The sequence below is a fragment of the Canis aureus genome, chromosome 31, assembly GCF_053574225.1.
Source record: "Canis aureus isolate CA01 chromosome 31, VMU_Caureus_v.1.0, whole genome shotgun sequence".
Classification (NCBI taxonomy): Eukaryota; Metazoa; Chordata; class Mammalia; order Carnivora; family Canidae; genus Canis; species Canis aureus.
This window is the reverse complement of record NC_135641.1, coordinates 21,043,210-21,061,119: the sequence shown is the minus strand read 5'-3', so window position 1 is coordinate 21,061,119 and position 17,910 is coordinate 21,043,210. Positions and strand designations below refer to the sequence as shown.

The 17,910-nt window shown below is 42.3% G+C and overlaps 1 protein-coding gene and 1 non-coding gene across 4 annotated transcripts in view; both read left to right on the top strand.

Moving 5' to 3' along the window:
* The window catches only part of KLHL6 (kelch like family member 6), a 115,340-nt gene extending 97,810 nt beyond the window's left edge, over positions 1 to 17,530 (top strand). For all 3 annotated transcript variants that reach the window (XM_077879823.1, XM_077879824.1, XM_077879822.1), the window contains 4 exons: positions 4,609 to 4,846; positions 10,078 to 10,280; positions 12,046 to 12,259; positions 13,560 to 17,530. In XM_077879823.1, coding sequence (XP_077735949.1) covers positions 4,609 to 4,846; positions 10,078 to 10,280; positions 12,046 to 12,259; positions 13,560 to 13,861 — 957 coding nt within the window. In that variant the 3' untranslated portion in view covers positions 13,862 to 17,530. The remainder of the gene's footprint in view (positions 1 to 4,608; positions 4,847 to 10,077; positions 10,281 to 12,045; positions 12,260 to 13,559) is intronic.
* On the top strand, positions 10,888 to 10,991 carry LOC144302802 (small nucleolar RNA U13). Its single transcript, XR_013369858.1, has one exon. It is a non-coding gene; the product is annotated as a small nucleolar RNA U13 (small nucleolar RNA).
* Positions 17,531 to 17,910: the final 380 nt, after the last annotated feature.

The following is a 17,910-nucleotide window of genomic DNA, read 5'->3' as shown; positions in this document are numbered from 1 at the left end:
ATGCCTTCTGCAAAATTGCTGCTATGAAGTATGTGCTCTGACTCTGGTATTTGCAGTGTGGGGGAGAGTGGGATTATGAGTTTTGGATTTAGGAGAAGAGAGAATTCTGATATCTGGGAGAGTTTCCAGTGGTAAGAACCTGGGCTTGCATTTAGGCAGATCTAGGTTTTAATCTTGACTGCACAATTTACTGACAGTGTGACCTTGGGTAAGACACTTAACTGCTTGAAAGCTCCCTCCTGACTTGTAACATGGTGATAATAATGCCCACCAACTGATACAATTGTTTTGAGAATTCACTAAGATAATGAATAAGATGTGGTTAGCACCCTGTCTGGTACATGGTAAGGCCTCACAAATAAAGACTGTTCTCATTCTTTCACAGTTCCTTTATGGTGCTTATCTCACACAACCAAGCATTTTCTTTCTCTGAAGCTAAGATTTCTCTTTTCTTTGTGTCCTAGGGTTGCTGCCACTTTCTCGTTCCATTTTTACAATCTTGGTAAATGAACCAACCAACCACTGTAATCTTTGAATGGGGTCTAATTGCCAGTTCATTCCCTGAAACTCCCTGTGTGCTCACTGCTTGAATGATCTTGGGTTTACTTCTGTTAATAGTAGTGTAAGTCTGAAGGCTATTTTCTGACTATACTTCTCCCCTTAACCTTCCTTTTCCAAATTAAACCTTTTTTATCCTATCATCATCTTCCCCCTTTAACCTTATTCCTCCTCTAAGTTTATGGAGGTGGCAATAGTGGGATATTTAAGAGAAATAAAAGCAAATGTCAATCTACATTTGATTTAGGAGTGGTAGCGAGGACCTTCATTAAGAGAAGTCTTCTGGGGATCCCTGGGTGGCTCGGTGGTTTAGCGCCTGCCTTTGGCCCAGGGTGTAATCCTGGAGACCCGGGATTGAGTCCCACATCAGGCTCCCTGCATGGAGCCTGCTTCTCCCTCTGCCTGTGTCTCCATCTCTCTCTCTGTGTTTCTCATGAATAAATAAATTAATTTTTTTTAAAGTTTTTATTTATTTATGATAGTCACACAGAGAGAGAGAGAGAGAGGCAGAGACATAGGCAGAGGGAGAAGCAGGCTCCATGCACCGGGAGCCCGACGTGGGATTCGACCCCGGGTCTCCAGGATCCTGCCCTGGGCCAAAGGCAGGCGCCAAACCGCTGCGCCACCCAGGGATCCCTAAATTAATGTTTTAAAAAAAGGAGAAGTCTTCTGGAGAAGAGATAGTTTCTCCTTTATTTTATTGCCTCTTAAATTTCCAGCAACCACCTTGATTTATACCAAAGGCTGCTCTGACATGTGTGGTAGCTCTTACTCCTGAGTGGAGCAGAAGCTCACCCCTAAAGACAGCTTTGTTGAAGCAACACAGTCACTTTTGTTGGTCCCCTAGTGTAAGTCCTATTAATGAGTAGTCAGCAAGGTGCAATTGTCTGTTCTATTTTTAACAATCTGAAAAGAAACTGGTTAGGCCTGATTGTTGCATATGATTCATTAGCAAACACTTCCATGTGTCTGCAACAAACTTGCACATCTCACTTCAGACTGGCACTTGTGCCTTTGGGGTTAATATTTTGTCAGATGTAGCTGAATTTACAGTTTGATAATGGTGACCACCTGGGAGTTCTTTGGTGCCAAGTGATAAGGTAGATCTTAATACCCAGCAATTCCATCAGTTAGATGGTTATATTAGTTATCTATTGCTGTATAACAAATTATCCCCAAACTTCATTAGTTTAAGACAACAAATACTTATTATATCACAGCTCACAGGAATCTAGGCATGATTTAGTTGGGTGGTTCTGGCTCAGGATCTCTCATGAAGCTGTAGTCAAACTGTTGGCAGGGGCTACAGTCATCTCAAAGCTCAAATAAGGTTGGAGGATCAACTTCCAAGCTCACTCACAGGATTGTTGACAGGATCGTTGACAGGTTTGTTGCAGGTTGTTGGCTGGAAGCCTCAGTTTCTTGCCATGTGGGCCTCTCCATAGCAGCTGGTTTTCCAGAGCAAATAGCCCCAGAAAGACTGAGAGAGCAATCAAGATGAAAGCCATTGTGCTTTTTATAGCCTAGTTTCAGCAGTGATAAACCATCACCTCTGCCTTATTCCACTCGCATAGAGGCCAACCCTGAACACTGTGGGGGGAACAGAAGACATAAGTACCCTGAGGTGAGAATTCCTGGGCCCCACTGTGGAAGCTGGTTACAACAGTGATTTGGACTGGAAAAAAAGTCTATATCAAGTCTTGGGTTACCTAGCTCTCCCAGTCATTCATTCATTTACTCATTCAACAAATGTTTGTGGAAACCCACAACCTCCAAGCACTTGCTCATTGGAGAATAAAGGCTGTCCCTGCCACCAGGGACCTTATAATAAATTACAAGGAAGTATGAAAAGTACTGTGATGGGGAAATCTGGGGCTGTGGAAATGTGTCGAAAGTCAAGAATGGCTTCTTAGAGGAAAGGACAAAAAGACATTACAAATAATGCCAGTGACTTAAAGGGTAAGTGGATGGGGAGGTGGTGTGGGAAATCAAGGACAGATATTGTGGGAATACCTAGATAGCAGGCAGGAATGCAGAGATTTCAGTCAATGGGAGCAGAGTCTTCCACAAAACCCAGGACTCAGGAATGGGGTACCAGCCTGGGAATCAGGAGTAAGATCACAACTCGTCCAGTCCCCTATTGGCCAGCAGGTTATTGAGGCAGGAGAGTAGCCACTGTGAAGAAGAGACCTGGCTTTCAGAGCTTGAATAAGGGTCACACAGGGACCAATTTGGAAGGCTAATGCTGTCCTCTAAGTATTGCTTCATAATCCCTAATCCTTTTGAAAGGACCAGATTACTGTTGGGGGTTGCATTTCAACTGTGGGGAAGAGAGACTTAGAGCCTTGAAGCAGGGCAGATAGTGGGAAAGAAAATCACAGAGTGGCAAAATTTGTCTTTGGTGCCAACTCATTGCTCAGATCCTGTCCTTGGCAGTCTTGCCACTGTCCTCACAGTACCCCCGGTTCCTAGGATTGCCCCTCCCACTCTTACCCCAACTGTCTTCTCCACTGTCCACACCCTCAGATTCTGCCCATTGCCCCATACAGTCCCACCCCACTTCTTTCTGCTAACCTCCAAAAGGGGGCCCTGTGACAAGCTTTATGGCCTTGCAAAATTTACTGTATCGGACTCTTTGGTACAGAAAACCAAAGTCTCTTATGGAAAAGTAGAGTTTGGGTGTTGACTGATCTGCTTTCTTGTGACCATTGATTAGATTCACCACTTGAGGGCAGCCCCGGTGGTGCAGCGGTTTAGCACCGCCTGCAGCCCAGGATGTGATCCTGGAGACCCGGGATCGAGTCCCACATCAGGCTCTTTACATGGAGCCTGCTTCTCCCTCTGCCTGTGTCTCTACCTGTGTGTGTGTGTTTCTCATGAATAAATAAATAAATAAATCTTAAAAATATAGATTCACCACTTGAGGGGGGTAGTTTTTGCTACTGTAACTTGTTTGTCACATCTGTGGTCAAGATGGAAGTTTCATTGCCTGTGTTAGGTCAGCCTCAGCTTGCAGGCTGTTTTGGTCATCTGGAAAATGGGTGCTGGCTCTCTCCCCACAAGCCCACCTGCAGAACCTTCCCCACTGAGTCCAGAGGGTGGATGGAACCAGGAGGAGGGCAGCTCTCCCTTTTCCCTAATAATGCCAATGTGACATCTCTAGCTGCTCCTACTGCTGTGACTATCTATTAAGGGCTGTGCTTATGCCAGGTGCTCTGCTCATCCCTCTACATCAAACCTCAGTGAATGCTCACAATGACTTGTTGGCATAGAAGTGATTGGAAAAAAAAAAAAAAAGGAAGTGATTGCAGCCATATATTGTGTTGCTCCTCCAAGGTCACATAGTCATAGGTAGTGAAACAAGGACCAAACTCTGGTGTACTTGACTTTCAAACCTCTGTTCTTTCAGCTGGGTTCAGATATCTGTGGTGTGGATTTCTTTGCTTGTTCAAGGCTCTGAAGGGTCATATCTTTGATGTAGGGGTCTAGTCCTTCAACATCCCCAGCCATACTGTGCTTCTCTTTGGCTCTTTTCCCCTAAGTCTCTAAGTGCTCTTATGTGCCTACCATCAGGATTTCTCTTTCAGAAGAGGTCTAGTAGTGGGCAAAGTCTGGGATATCATCAAGAAATTGAAACCAGGAGGGGGGGGGGAAACCAGGAGGGAGTGGAAGGTGGCCAGAAATGAAATTCCAGAGTTCAGGCCTTCAGACCAGGCAGGAAGGGTAAAGTGGGAAGTGCGTTTGATGGTAAATGAACCTGGACTTCCTAAGATAGTGGCAAAAGCAACAATAGGTAATCTTTGTTCAGTATCTATTATCTATGTATACCTGCCTGCAGACCAGGCACACTACGTATATGATATCATTTCATCCTCACACAAACCTATGAGACAGTTACCACTAAAGTCCCCATTACACAGATAATGGAACTTCAAGGTGAAGTCACATGGTGGCAGAGTTGGGAACTGGGCTCTGCTCTGTCTGGCTCTGTAGCCTGGGCTCTGAACCTCTGTATCTTCCTGCCTTCACATACTCCCATTGGTTTTCCAGATCATTTCGGAGCGCACCAAGCCCAGGATGCATGAGTTTCAGTCTGAGGTATTCATGATCATTGGTGGCTGCACGAAGGATGAACGGTTTGTGGCGGAGGTAACCTGCCTGGACCCCCTGAGGCGCAGCCGCCTGGAGGTGGCCAAGCTCCCCTTGACGGAGCATGAGCTGGAGAGTGAGAATAAGAAGTGGGTGGAGTTTGCATGCGTGACATTAAAAAATGAGGTCTACATCTCAGGTAAGCAGGAGCCACATGATGCCAAAGTAAGCCCCCAGTGGCACTATGTATTTTCCTGAGTGAGAGCCAGGCAACCAACTTAGAAGAATTACTGGGAATGGCAGTGGTCTAGCTCTGACTGGGTCAGCATGTGGAAACCAGGAGCTCAGGTGGTCTTATCTTGGAAGCACATTCTTACTTAACGGACACTAACCTGTGAGCAGTATTATACGAGATCTGGGGAGCAGGAAGACAGTTCCGGTACTTCATGGAAAAGGAAGAAGGAAAGTGATAGTAGAATTTATCTGATATTTGCTAGAGATGTAGGACACTGAACTGGGCCCTGGGGATGCAGTAATGAATAAAAATGTCTGTTCCTCTGCCCAAACCTGAAGCCTCACTTCAAGTTTACTGTCATACTTTTCAGTGCTCCAGTAGCCACAGTACTTTGTCATTTCTCACTTCTAAGTTATTTGCATATTTGCAATTATACTTTTATGTGACTCCCATTAGTCCTTAAATTCCAGGGGAGTCAATACCATCCTGCCATTACCCTGCACTGCACCTGGCTACATGGTAAATGCTTAATAAATATTTATTAAGCAACAAAGTCTCTACCGCCTTTACAGCACAGTAGATGCATTTATACTTTAGTGGCACTTAATCATTTGCTTCTCACATCAACTCTATAAGGTAGAGTTACAAATGGAGAAAACGCAGGCTCTGAAAGATTATGGGACTGGTAAATGTCAAGGAGGGCTCCAGTCCAGGTTCTCTGAGTCCCATGCTCTCCCCATGATATTAGAAGCCACCCAGCTCTTTTTGGGGCCCCAAGGGAGGAGACAAGCCCTCTCTCAGAGGCTTTGTCTAATCTGAGGTTGTTTGGGGAAGAGCTTCTTCCCAGAACTGGCTTCATCCAAAATCGTGGGCAGATCAGCTCTTCCCTAGGTATGTTAATACCATAGCTTTTTGTTTATCATGTAGAAATATTTTTTGATTGTTGTAGAAGATTCAAATAATATAGGGAGCATAAAGTAAAATATGGCAGTTTCAACTGTGCCATTACAATACTATACCTTTAACTTTTTTACAAAATAGTTTTATATTGTCTTAGACTAAGTAATGCTAGTTTGTATAACAAACACTAAATCATAGTGACTTATTGCAATAGAATGTGGGCCCTGGGGAGAGTGGATCTGCTTCACTCAGTCATTCAGGGACCTAGGCTCCTTCCAACTGATGATGCTGCCGTTTTCCACACATAACCTTCAAAGGTGGATGCATTTCAGAAAGAGAGATGCTGAAGGAGTTGAGAGGTAAAGCACACCTGCTCATAATAGCCTCAGCCTGGACAGGAGGCATCGCTCTGCTCACTTTCTATTGGCAAGAACTAGCCACATGCTCCCCCTGCACTGCCAGCCCCTACACAGGGGGACTAGGAAATTTAGTTTGCCTGTGTGCCCAGGAGGAAAAGACGGGTTTGGTAACCATAGTCAGTCTTTGTCACATACACTACCTGTGTTATTTTACAGCTTGTCCTTCCCCTCACTTAGATTTGTTGTTGTCTGTTGAAAAATGATACAACCGGGCAGCCCCGGTGGCGTAGCGGTTTAGCGCCGCCTGCAGCCCAGGGCGTGATCCTGGAGACCCTGAATGGAGTCCCACGTCAGGCTCTCTGCATGGAGCCTGCTTCTCCCTCTGCCTGTGTCTCTGCCTCTCTCCCTCTATGTGTGTCTCTATGAATAAATAAATAAAATCTTTAAAAAAAAAAGAAAAATGATACAACCAATGCATGAAGGTGTGCTTGTTATACACAGTTAAATCATGGAAGATTGTACTTTAACTAGCAATCTATTTTGGACATCATTACATGTTGATATAATGGATCTATCATATAGATTAAGAGATGTAATACATGTAAAGTGCAGTCCCCAAGCACACAGGACAGCTCAGCAGTGTTATCCATCATCATCAATACTGGCACTCTTTTCACCAGCTATATGGCAGTCTATGGAATGAATAAAACACAGGTTTTTTTTCAGCTTTTATATTCCCCCTGAAAAAAATGCTGCAATGGGCATTTTATTTTATTTTTTAAAACTTTTTTTTTAAAGATTTTATTTATTTTAGAGCATGAGCACAAGTCAGGAGAGGAGCAAAGGAAGAGGAAGACAAGCAGGCTCTGCACTCAGCACAGAGCCTAACATGGGGCTCATTCCCACATCCCTGAGATCATGACCTGAACTAAAATCAAAAGTCAGATTCAACTAATTGAGTCACTGAGGCATTCCGCAGCAGGCATTTTAATACACATATATTTATGAACCTGTGCTGCTGCTGTTTGGCAAGATTCCTGGAGGTAGTCATAAGATATGTCCATTTAGAATTATAGGTATTGCTTAATTGTTCTCCAGAAAGTTTGAATCAATTTACAGTTCAACCAGTGTTGAATGACAGTGCCCATTTTCTACATCTTTGCTAACATTTTTTATTGTGAATTAAATTTTTTAATAGCTTAGAATATTTACATTTGCATTATTGGATCATTAATGATGTTAGCATATTTTCATATATTATTAGCCAACACTTTATTTTTTTTAAAAATCATCTATTCCTACTCTATGTTTCCCTATTGTTTGACTTCTTATTAATTTTTTGGAGCTCTTATTACATATCTTTTGCTTGGGACTCCTGGGTGGCTCAACGGTAGAGCGTCTGCCTTTGGCTTAGGGTGTAATCCCAGGGTCTGGGGTTGAGTCCCACATTGGGCTCCTTGTGGGGAGCGTGTTTCTCCCTCTGCCTATGTCTTTGCCTCTCTTTGTGTCTCTCATGAATAAATAAATAAAAATATTTAAATATATATATAAATATATATAAATATATAAAATTATTATCTATATAAATACATATATCTTTTGCTATTTGTATTGCAAAATAGTTTCTCTCAGACTATGGTTATCTTTTAACTTTGATTTACATTTCACATAGTAACTTTCTTTCCTGTGTGATTCTATATTTCCTGTCACGCTTAGAAAGCCCCTACCCACCCTAAGATCATCAACATCTTCTCCTATATATTCTCCAGTTACTTTTATGCCATTTACTTTTGAAATTTTAACTGTAATGTGAAAGAAGGATCTAACAATTTTTCTCCAAATAGTCAGCTGTTCTATACCATTTATTTAATGATCCTTATATCTTTCAGTCTCTTCTGTACTCTTGTTTTTCATCATTTTGTCTCATCTTATGTCAGTACCACAGTGCTTTTATTACCATAGCTTTCTATTTCAATATTTGCTAGGAAAAGCCTCATTCATTCTTTTTGAAAAGTTTCTTAGAAATTTTTCCAAATTTACTCTTCCAAATGAAAGTTAGAATAACCTCTTCAAGCTCCTTGAAAAGTCCTGAAGGCACTGAATGTATTGATTAACTTGGGGAAGGTTGACATCTTTGCAATAACATGTTGTCTCATCTATGCACATGATACGTGTCCCACTTAATCAGGTCTTCCTTTACATCTTGAAGTAAAAATCATAGATTTTTTTCTTTTTAATAGAGTGTGCATATATTTCTTTGAAAGCACATAGTTGGGATGCCTGGGTGGCTCAGCAGTTAAGTGTCTGCCTTCGGCTCAGGGTGTGATCCTGGGGTCCCGGGATCGAGTCCCACATCGGGCTCCCTGCATGGAGCCTGCTTCTCCCTCTGCCTGTGTCTCTGCCTCTCTCTCTCTCTCTTGCTCTGTGTCTCTCATGAGTAAATAAATAAAATCTTTAAAAAAAGAAAGCACATAGTTATTTTATAACTTTTAAAAATTTTTTTATTTATTTATATTAGAGAGAGAGCAAGCACACATGAGTGGGGGAAGGGGCAGAGGGAGATTCTCAAGCAGATTCCCCCTTGTGTGTGAAACCCAAACACAGGACTCTATCTCATAAGCCTGAGACCATGACCTGAGCCAAAACCAAGAGTCAAACACTTAACCGATTGAGTCACCCAGGCGCCCCTATTTTATAATTTTTGACACTACCTAAATGGGATCAATATCACACATGGTATTTTGAATAGAGGCCTCTAAAAGTTATACACCCAAGGAAAAATGTTGAAACTATATGAACAAACATTTCATGGAAGAGGAAGAAGCTTAGTCTCCCTAGCAACCAGGAAAAACCAAACTATGACATTATTTTTCTCCATCAGCTTATAAAACAAAACGAAAAATGCTCTTAATATATGCTGTGGGTGGGGTAGAGAAAGATCAACCAGGACAGCTATGGAAGGCTCTTTGGCAACACCTATAAAAATTCAACGTGAGCAGGCTCTTGACAGAAATCTCAATTCTGGGCTTTATCCTAGAGAAACACTTACCCAGGACACAGAGCATCGTCAGTGATACACATTGCCCCACTCGTGCACATTTGTAAGTCTGAAAAGTGCATCTTTTACTCTAAGTAGTTGGTGGTACTCTGTGCTGATGGGAAATGGAAATACAAAGCTGTAAAAATATTTTATTAAAGTCACCAAAAAAGGTCAGTTCTCCTTTGTGTTGGTCTCTTTCCCTAACTGGATTATGTATTTTCTGTTTATTAAGAGAGTGATTTTGAAAAAAATATTTACCAGCTCATTCTCAAATTATCTATTGTGAGCATCTCATTCTTTTATAATAAAAATTATTTAACAATAGGACAAATCCCACTTACGTTTTTGTATAGATTGGAGATTTGAACTGAGACAATTCTGTAAGATTTCTTGGTGATTTTTCCAGGTTTGTATTTATCTAAATAAATAAGCAAACAGAACTTAAGATGCCTTCTTATTTGGCTGCTGGTCAAGGCCCTACTATCCCCACCACAGTAGTCCAACCTCACCTGTCCTGCCCTTATTCCTGTCCCTAGGCTGCACAGATACCAAGTCCAGGCTCCTGTTGTCCCCTACCCACCCATGTGGACTTGGGTGCCACTTCCCTGAAGACATCTCTGGACCCAACTCATTCAGCCACCTCTTCTCTGAACTCAGAGCACAGAGGTGACACATGATACGGTCTGGTACATGATTCGCCCCAGCCTTACACTGGCTCTCTCTGTTCCCCTGTATTGGCTCTGTCTCCCCAACCAGACCACACATGCCTTCATGATTTCTTTTGTTTAGAGGGAGCTGGCCTGGGGATATAGCACTTAAGGACTATGGGAAATTATGGGAGAAGCTCTATTTCTGACATACCTGGTGGTTTCTTAAATGTTCTGTATCTCTTCTAGGTGGCAAAGAAACACAGCACGATGTTTGGAAATATAATTCTTCAATCAACAAATGGATTCAAATTGAGTATTTGAACATTGGCCGCTGGAGGCATAAGATGGTGGTGTTAGGTGGCAAGGTCTACGTGATTGGAGGTTTTGATGGCTTGCAGAGGATCAACAATGTGGAGACCTATGATCCCTTCCACAACTGTTGGTCAGAGGTATAGAAGGTTTATTTCTATGAGTAACTTTCTATTAATACTTCAAAGCTTTAAAAAAAAGTATATGACAATATAGGTATATGGCTTTCTCATCTCTGTGCTCCCACTGAGAACATTGTTGGTGGCTCTGAGCTTCCCTCCTAAAAGGAGCCATTGCTACGGCATTGCTGATCAGGTCATAGAAACAGCTTCCTTCGAGGTGGGGAAGCTCTTGTAGACACCTGTCTATCCAGCCAAAAGCCCCAGATTTAGAGGGGAGGCTTGGTCCTAACCACAATCTGCATGTCTTAGTTCAGAGTCTTTGTCTTCTCAGATGCCATCTGCCCTGTTGTCGCCACAGTGGGCATACAGGGATCCCTTTACTACACTGTTTACTGAGTCAGAGTTATATGGTAGTGTTTAGAGGTCAGCCCTTATTTATTTGCCTATTGATGATAAACCATCTATACGCTGCTTGCATATATATGTTGTTTAGCAATTCAACCTCAGCTGTATATCATTGCCAATCAGTGGGCATAAAGTTTCAATTATCCAAGGTGAATAAGCTCTGGAGATCTGCCTACAAATAACAATACTACATTTTATGCTTAAAATTTTATTTAGAGAAATCCTTCTGTAGTGTATAAGTGTGATAGTAGAATGTTCACACCATTGTGTGATATATGCCTCCCTCAAACTTTGTTATGATCTTGGCACATTACCTGACTGACATGGAAAAAAAATTTGCTAAGAGAGTAGATCTCATATTGAGTATCCTTGTAATAGTAGTAGTAGTAGTAGTAGTAGTAGTAGTAGTAGTAGTAATAATAATAAAAGTAAAGTGATCTCACTTCCTATATTTCCAGGTTATTCCCAATTTCAGATTTTCTTTCTTCTTTCTTCTTCTTCTTTTTTTTTTTTTGATTTTCTTTCTTCTTATCAGATCATATGTCAGAATATGTTCCACTTTGGGGAGTGTAAAACATGGTCATCAGAGACACAAACAAGCAAAGGTAGCCAGGTCATCATGGCATCTAGCCAAGATCTGTCAACCTAAGAGAACAGAAGTATTATGTAATGGAACTTCTAGAGGATTGAGAGGACTAATGCCTGTGGGTTCTGTATAGCCCTTAATATTTATGGCAGTGTATCTCAGATCTTGTCAACTTATCAAGTCCCATTACAGAGTTGCTCTATGACTCAAGAGGGCCATATCAATGGAAAAGAGGCTCTTGGAAGTCCGCTTGAGTGCCAGAGAGTTCACAGGGTGGAAGCACAAGTCTGGCTTAATACCTAAATCTTCATGCTGCCCCAGTCTGGGAGTCCACATACCTATGGCCATCTGAAACCCTTATACCAGCTTTTCTTCATAGACATAAGCAATAAGGACAATTCCTAGCACATAGTAGGCACTAAGTAAATATTTTTTGAATGAAAGAACACATGAATGAATATAAAGATGCATGTCTGTGAAAGCATTTTCCTCCAACATTGGCTGGTTTCATCTGTAGAAACAATTATTCCTATAAACACTTTTCCTCTCCTGATTAGCTGGACTGTAGAAGACAGAGGCTGGAAACATCCATCCCTCAGCCTGTTCTAGTCTGTGTCCTGAGCCCACAGGGAGGGTGGGAAATGTGTGTTTTGACCTCTCCACAGGCTTGTGACTTCAGTCAGAGGATGCCCAGGTTTATGTCCCCTAGCTCCTGGCCTGTGTCCTGTGAGCTACTGTAGCAATCAGCAATTTGTGACTGACAACTTCTCCTGGTGCCCTGTGCCTCTGCAGGCAGCGCCCCTTCTTGTCCACGTCAGTTCCTTCGCAGCCACGAGCCATAAGAAGAAGCTCTATGTGATTGGGGGCGGGCCCAATGGGAAACTGGCCACAGACAAGACTCAGTGTTATGACCCTTCAACCAATAAATGGAATTTAAAGTCATCCATGCCGGTGGAGGCTAAATGCATCAATGCAGTCAGTTTCCGGGATCGCATCTATGTTGTTGGTAAGTGAATGAATGGCATCTTATTTAGCTGAGGTTCCCCACCCATGCAGCCATGCAGGTAGATCAGATAAGGTCCTCCTGGGAACTCAGATTCCGGGTGATTTGGGTGAAGTTGAAAAGGAAGAGGGGATGGGATTGGTCCAGGCCTTGGTGGAATTTACCGTGGCAGTCCCGGATGCAGAAGCAGCCCACTTTCAGGGGACATGACACTGGGGCCCAGTGGAAAAGCCAGAAGTTGCTACAGGAAAAAAAGTGTATTGTAAACTTTAGAAATGTACAGAAATTGAAATGTGCACAGTTTATCAAGTGACCGATAAATGATAACTATCATTATTTCTTATTTTGTGTCCATGAGAATTTTACTCCTTCCACTTGATATGAGGGCTCTAAAAAGTTGCATTTAGCCAAAAAGAAAGGGTCGCTGGCCAGACCACAGTTGACATGTAAATGTTAAGGATGATGGATCTCAATCCTGACTATTCATGAGAATCACTTAGGGAGCTTTTTACAGAAATGCACATAACTGGGGTTTACCCCAGACCAATGACATCACAAGGAGACGGGATGCTGACCAACAGTGCAAGTTGTTTCTAATGTGCAGGTGGTTTTCCTGTGCAGCCACAATTGAGAGTCACTGATTTTGGGAGATGCCAAAAATATGTAACTTCAGCAAATAAGAGCTAATTGGAGAAGGCTTCCCAGAGGCAAAATACAGGGATGGATTAAGGAAGCCCTTGCTTCAGGTTCCCTGATTCTTTATGGTCAGCCTCATGACTTCAAAGCTCATCTTCAGGTAGTAATTTGGACTGGTGCTCCAGGGCATGCTCAGTCTACAAAAGATGCCACCACCTCTAGTCACTGCCATGTGTTGATAGTTTCTATGCACCAGACCTTCTGCAGGGGCTGTATGCACATGGTCCCTTTTGATGTCTTAAAACCACCACAGTATCAGTGCTTATGGTTACAATAAAAACAGTGGTAGAGCTGAGATTACAAACTAAATGCACCTGATGCACCAGATGGTATTTCTTCTAGGGAGCAATCTTAGGGTACATTTTGGCACGATGTGAAGCTAATTGTCCATTTAGAACCTAATGCCTGGCCACAAAGTTTAAAGGGCTCTGAATTGTTTCCAGCATTAGACTGGTGGAATCCATTCGAGCTTTCTGGAGAGCCATGAATCTACTCTTTCTATTGGCAAGATGGTAGATTTGACCTAACAGAAGTAGGATTTTTGTGGTTAAAGGGGAAGAAAACCAGAAAAACAGTGAATGCCCACTGTGTTTCCCTTCCTCTTCAGGAGGGGCCATGAGAGCACTATACGCCTACAGCCCTCTGGAGGACATCTGGTGCCTGGTGACCCAGCTCAGCCATGAGAGGGCCAGCTGTGGCATCGCGCCCTGCAACAACCGGCTCTACATCACTGGGGGGCGGGACGAGAAGAACGAGGTCATCGCCACCGTGCTATGTTGGGACCCAGAGGCCCAGAAACTGACGGAGGAGTGTGTTCTGCCCCGGGGGGTGTCACACCATGGCAGTGTCACCATCAGGAAATCTTACACCCATATCCGGAGGATCGTGCCTGGAGCAGTGTCGGTGTGACTGTGGGAGGGCGCAGGACGGGAGCCCCTGGTGCTCTGGACTGGGTGCCAGGAGACCTCCCTCCTCACCTCTTGCTCAGGTTCATCCCACTAAAGACAGCAGGCTGGGCTTGAGCTACAGGCCATTCACGTGGGCTCCCTGCAGCTCCCCGTGGGGGTTCCTTGGAAGTCACAGCTTTGGGATACTTGAGACCAGCCAGGAATGTTTGCATGACCTACCTCAGGAGGAAAGAAGAATATTTAACATTCAGGACACACCTGTTCTGTGCCAGGTTCTGTGCCAGGCACTTCTGTATATCAGTTCATTTAACCATTGTAACAACCTGGTGACCAGATATTATTATGTCTGTGTTATAGGTGAGGAAACTGAGCTTCAGAAAGACTTAGTGCTTTGCCCCTAGTCACTCAGTTTGTAAGTAGCTAAGCCAGGAGTGTAAACTGAGGTCTTTGCATTGCAAGTCAGTCCTGTTCTGTCATGCTGTCTATCTCCAAGTAGGAAACAAACAAAAACTGGCTCATTTTTTTGTTCTGACAAGTTTGCTAAAGGATTCAGTCAGCAAGGGGGGGAAATAAAGTTCTTTTTTTTTTTTCTTTTCTTTTTTCCTTACATTTAAACCATATGGAATCCCTAGTGTTAGAGCCTTTGGCTCCTTGTCAAGAGTGTCTCATATATTGTTCCATCTGACAGGACTGGGAAATGGGTCTGGGAGGACCTATGTGCTTTGAAAGAGATAAAAGGCGTTCCCCCATCAAAACCTCTATTTCTTATGATCACGAAGGTACATTTCAGACTAGAACTGTCATTGTCAGATGAAATTGTACCTTCAGCACAAACCAGTGCCCTGGCCTTTTCATGGCCAACACCTCTATTGCAATATAGAAAGGGTTTTCCAGAGACTCAGGATGATTGAGATATATATCAATAAATAAATGTAAACATCCCTCTATTGCTGGCCACTGCAGGAATGACTGATTCTTCTTGACTGTATACTTACTACTTTTTTAGACTGTGATTTGAGTCTGTGTCCCTGAGGCCCCACCTCCCTGGAACCTTAGTTTTCAGGATCTTTTTAAGCCCTTCTTTTTGGTTTTTGGATCAGTCTGGCACTATTTTGACTCAAAAAGGGTCTGTCCTTCACTCTAAGAGGTAGAGCTCTCAAATGAGCTCATTGGAAATTCATTCTAATCCCCAAATTGGGGAAACAGATTAAGAGATCCTGTTTCATATGCTGTACTTAAAAAGCAACAACAATGGTAACAACATAGTAACTGCATTACTCAGAGTGTTTTATTTTCATCATATGATTTCAAATCTCTTTACCGAGTTTTATTTCAGGTTAGATGTGGCAGATTGTGCTTGTATTCTGAGTAGTTTGGGAAGTTAGAGGTATTAGAGTTGATAGTGAGTTGAATTTTCATAGAAACATTATGATTAGAAGAAACTAAAGTTCAAAGTTGATTTTTAAAAAAATACTTGGAACATTACAAATGAGATTTATATGTACACGTAGGTCATTGAGGATAAATATAAACACGTCAGTCTGTGAAAAGCTCTGTGCCTGAGGGTTAGGTTAGGTTGAGCTCCCTACTCTGAAGAGTAGATTGGGAAAATATGAACATATTTGTGGAAATTTAGAACACATTACAGTAAGTAGTGTACTCATGAGCACTAATAACCTTAATGAAGCTTTCAACTGAAACAATTTAATCTAGTTCCATTTAGCAAACATTCAAGGAGTTCTGTTTGTCAAGCTTTGGGAACACCCATGAGAAACACAAACCCCCCCCCCCCCAGCACTCAACAAACTGGTAAACAAGCCTCTAGTCAACATTTTAATTTTTCTTTTCATCAAGTTAGTGAAAAATGAAATATATGTGAAGTTATGAGATAACATCCATGTCTTTATTGCCCTTCCAATGGTCATCTTGGAAAGCTGTGCTCTTGGGTCAATGATGTGGCCATTGCTTACATACTTGACTTTCTTTGAGATCACCTTCAGAAACCACGTATGAGCTATAGGAGGAAACATTTACAAAGACAATTTCAGGGAAGAACTTCCAAAAAGATAACAAATGACAAAATCAATGACATGTGTAGAGAGCTTCCCTTGGAAAAAGAATGTTCCTTGTCATGGCAGTCCTTTGATAAGAGCAATCAGCAAATTTTGTACCCTCAGTGGACCAGCCCTACTCTGGGAAAATGAGGATTTAAGATCTCTGTGTTATAAATCTGGTTGTAACTGCAGGACCCAAGTTTCAGGACTAGTTCAGAATATATAAATGAAGGCAAGAGAAGGATTCTATGTGATTTTTATTTCACCAGATAGGTAAATTGTAGAATCTCAGATGCCAGGCCCTCTAGAAATAGAAATTCTCAATAATGGCATGGGTTGGCAGACAGTTTACACCTGTTAAAACACAGAGTTCTGCACTTAAAGCTGCCAGTCACCAGCTTTGAGGGAAAGAAAACAGTCCAAGTAATTTGGGGGAACATTATAAGCATTTCAGGATTTAAGCTTCTAGGCACTAGGCAGGGAGGGAAGCTCTTAAAATCTAGTTTCCATTAATAGATAAATAATCAAAATTTTAGTTTGTGTAGCTGTCATAACCAATACCACCTGCAGGGGGATGAGGCAGATAGGTGCAGGAGCAGCCAGAGGCAAAGGGCCCCGGGCTGAGGGTGGCATGTGAGACATCCTGGCACCGCAGACTGGATTTTGAAGCAGGTCCTGTGAGTGAACAGAGTGCCCCGGGCTGGGAGGAAGAGGATGAAATAGGAGGAGGAAGAAGAGGTCAGGTTTAAGGATCCAGATCTAGAAAATGATATCATGGTCCCTTGAGTTTGTGAGCATGACTCCATTCTCAAGAAGGAAAGGGAGATAAGGAACAGGTGCTTCAGGCAGGTGGGTTCCAGGAGAATATAGGCACAAGTTAGAACAAGAGGGGCCACCAGACCCACTTATTGGGGGGCCTCTGAGCTACTTGGCTGAGTCTCCTATTTTACTGGACCTAAAGAGAATGAGGCCCACAGGCTCTGATGGCATAAAAACTGTAGGAGGAGAGGCTAAGGAACCCCAGTTGCCAAAGCTGATCTGAAATGGGCAGGGAGCTAAGCTCACCTGAACATCAATAGATAATGTTCTCTTCTTAGCCTTCACCACAGTCTACAATCTGTGGCTTCAGGAAACACACACACACACTTGCATACTGCCCTTGAGCTCAAACTATGCTCTCAGGGAAATACAAAAATCATTTGCTTATAGCTGTGAAAGTATAGGTTTGCTATTTATAAAAGCACTTGAGGTACTGTTATTTACATATCCTACTTGATTTTGAATAAGTACTCAGAATTTTTCAAGTGTGTATCTTATATAAGGTCCTAACTTGGGGTTGCAAAATCACTTTTCCCTTAATATCTGATTTGAGTGTTGTATTAGATCTTATAGTTTGAAGAGTCAACCTTCATAGAAATCCACAAATATCTCAAATATGGCTCTTGCAAAACCATCTTGACAGGCCGAATTTTCATATTTATAGGTAAAATAGTCAATGCTCAGTTGACCAAATCCTTTAAGCATTTTGGTTACATGGATTTGTATTTTTTTAAACTATCAAACTAAAGATACTGTTTAACGTAAATATACAAATAAAGTTTGTATTTATTCTATAACGTGTGGAACAGGTAAGAATATGTTGTACACCATCCCTAGGTAAGTTTTGTTTGTTTGTTTGTTTTGCTTGTTTTAGTTGATAGAGTAAGTAGTATCTGAGTAGAAATAAATTTAGAAGGTGGAAACTTAAAACATTTCAGTTGGTTCAAGAGGGTTTCAATAAAATTGTAGGATAGAATTCCCTGAGGTGGTCTACAGAATGGCAAGAGGTAGATAGCTTCTCCCTCTCTGGAGTCTCCTTGCCTCTTAGAGCATGCTGGTACCAACCCACCTACAAACCATGACTGTCATCCTCCCTGCCTTACCCCTTCTTACAGGAGGACCCCTTCCAGGTTTCTGATATCTGGTCTGACTCTTAACCCTTCCTTCTCCGACATCA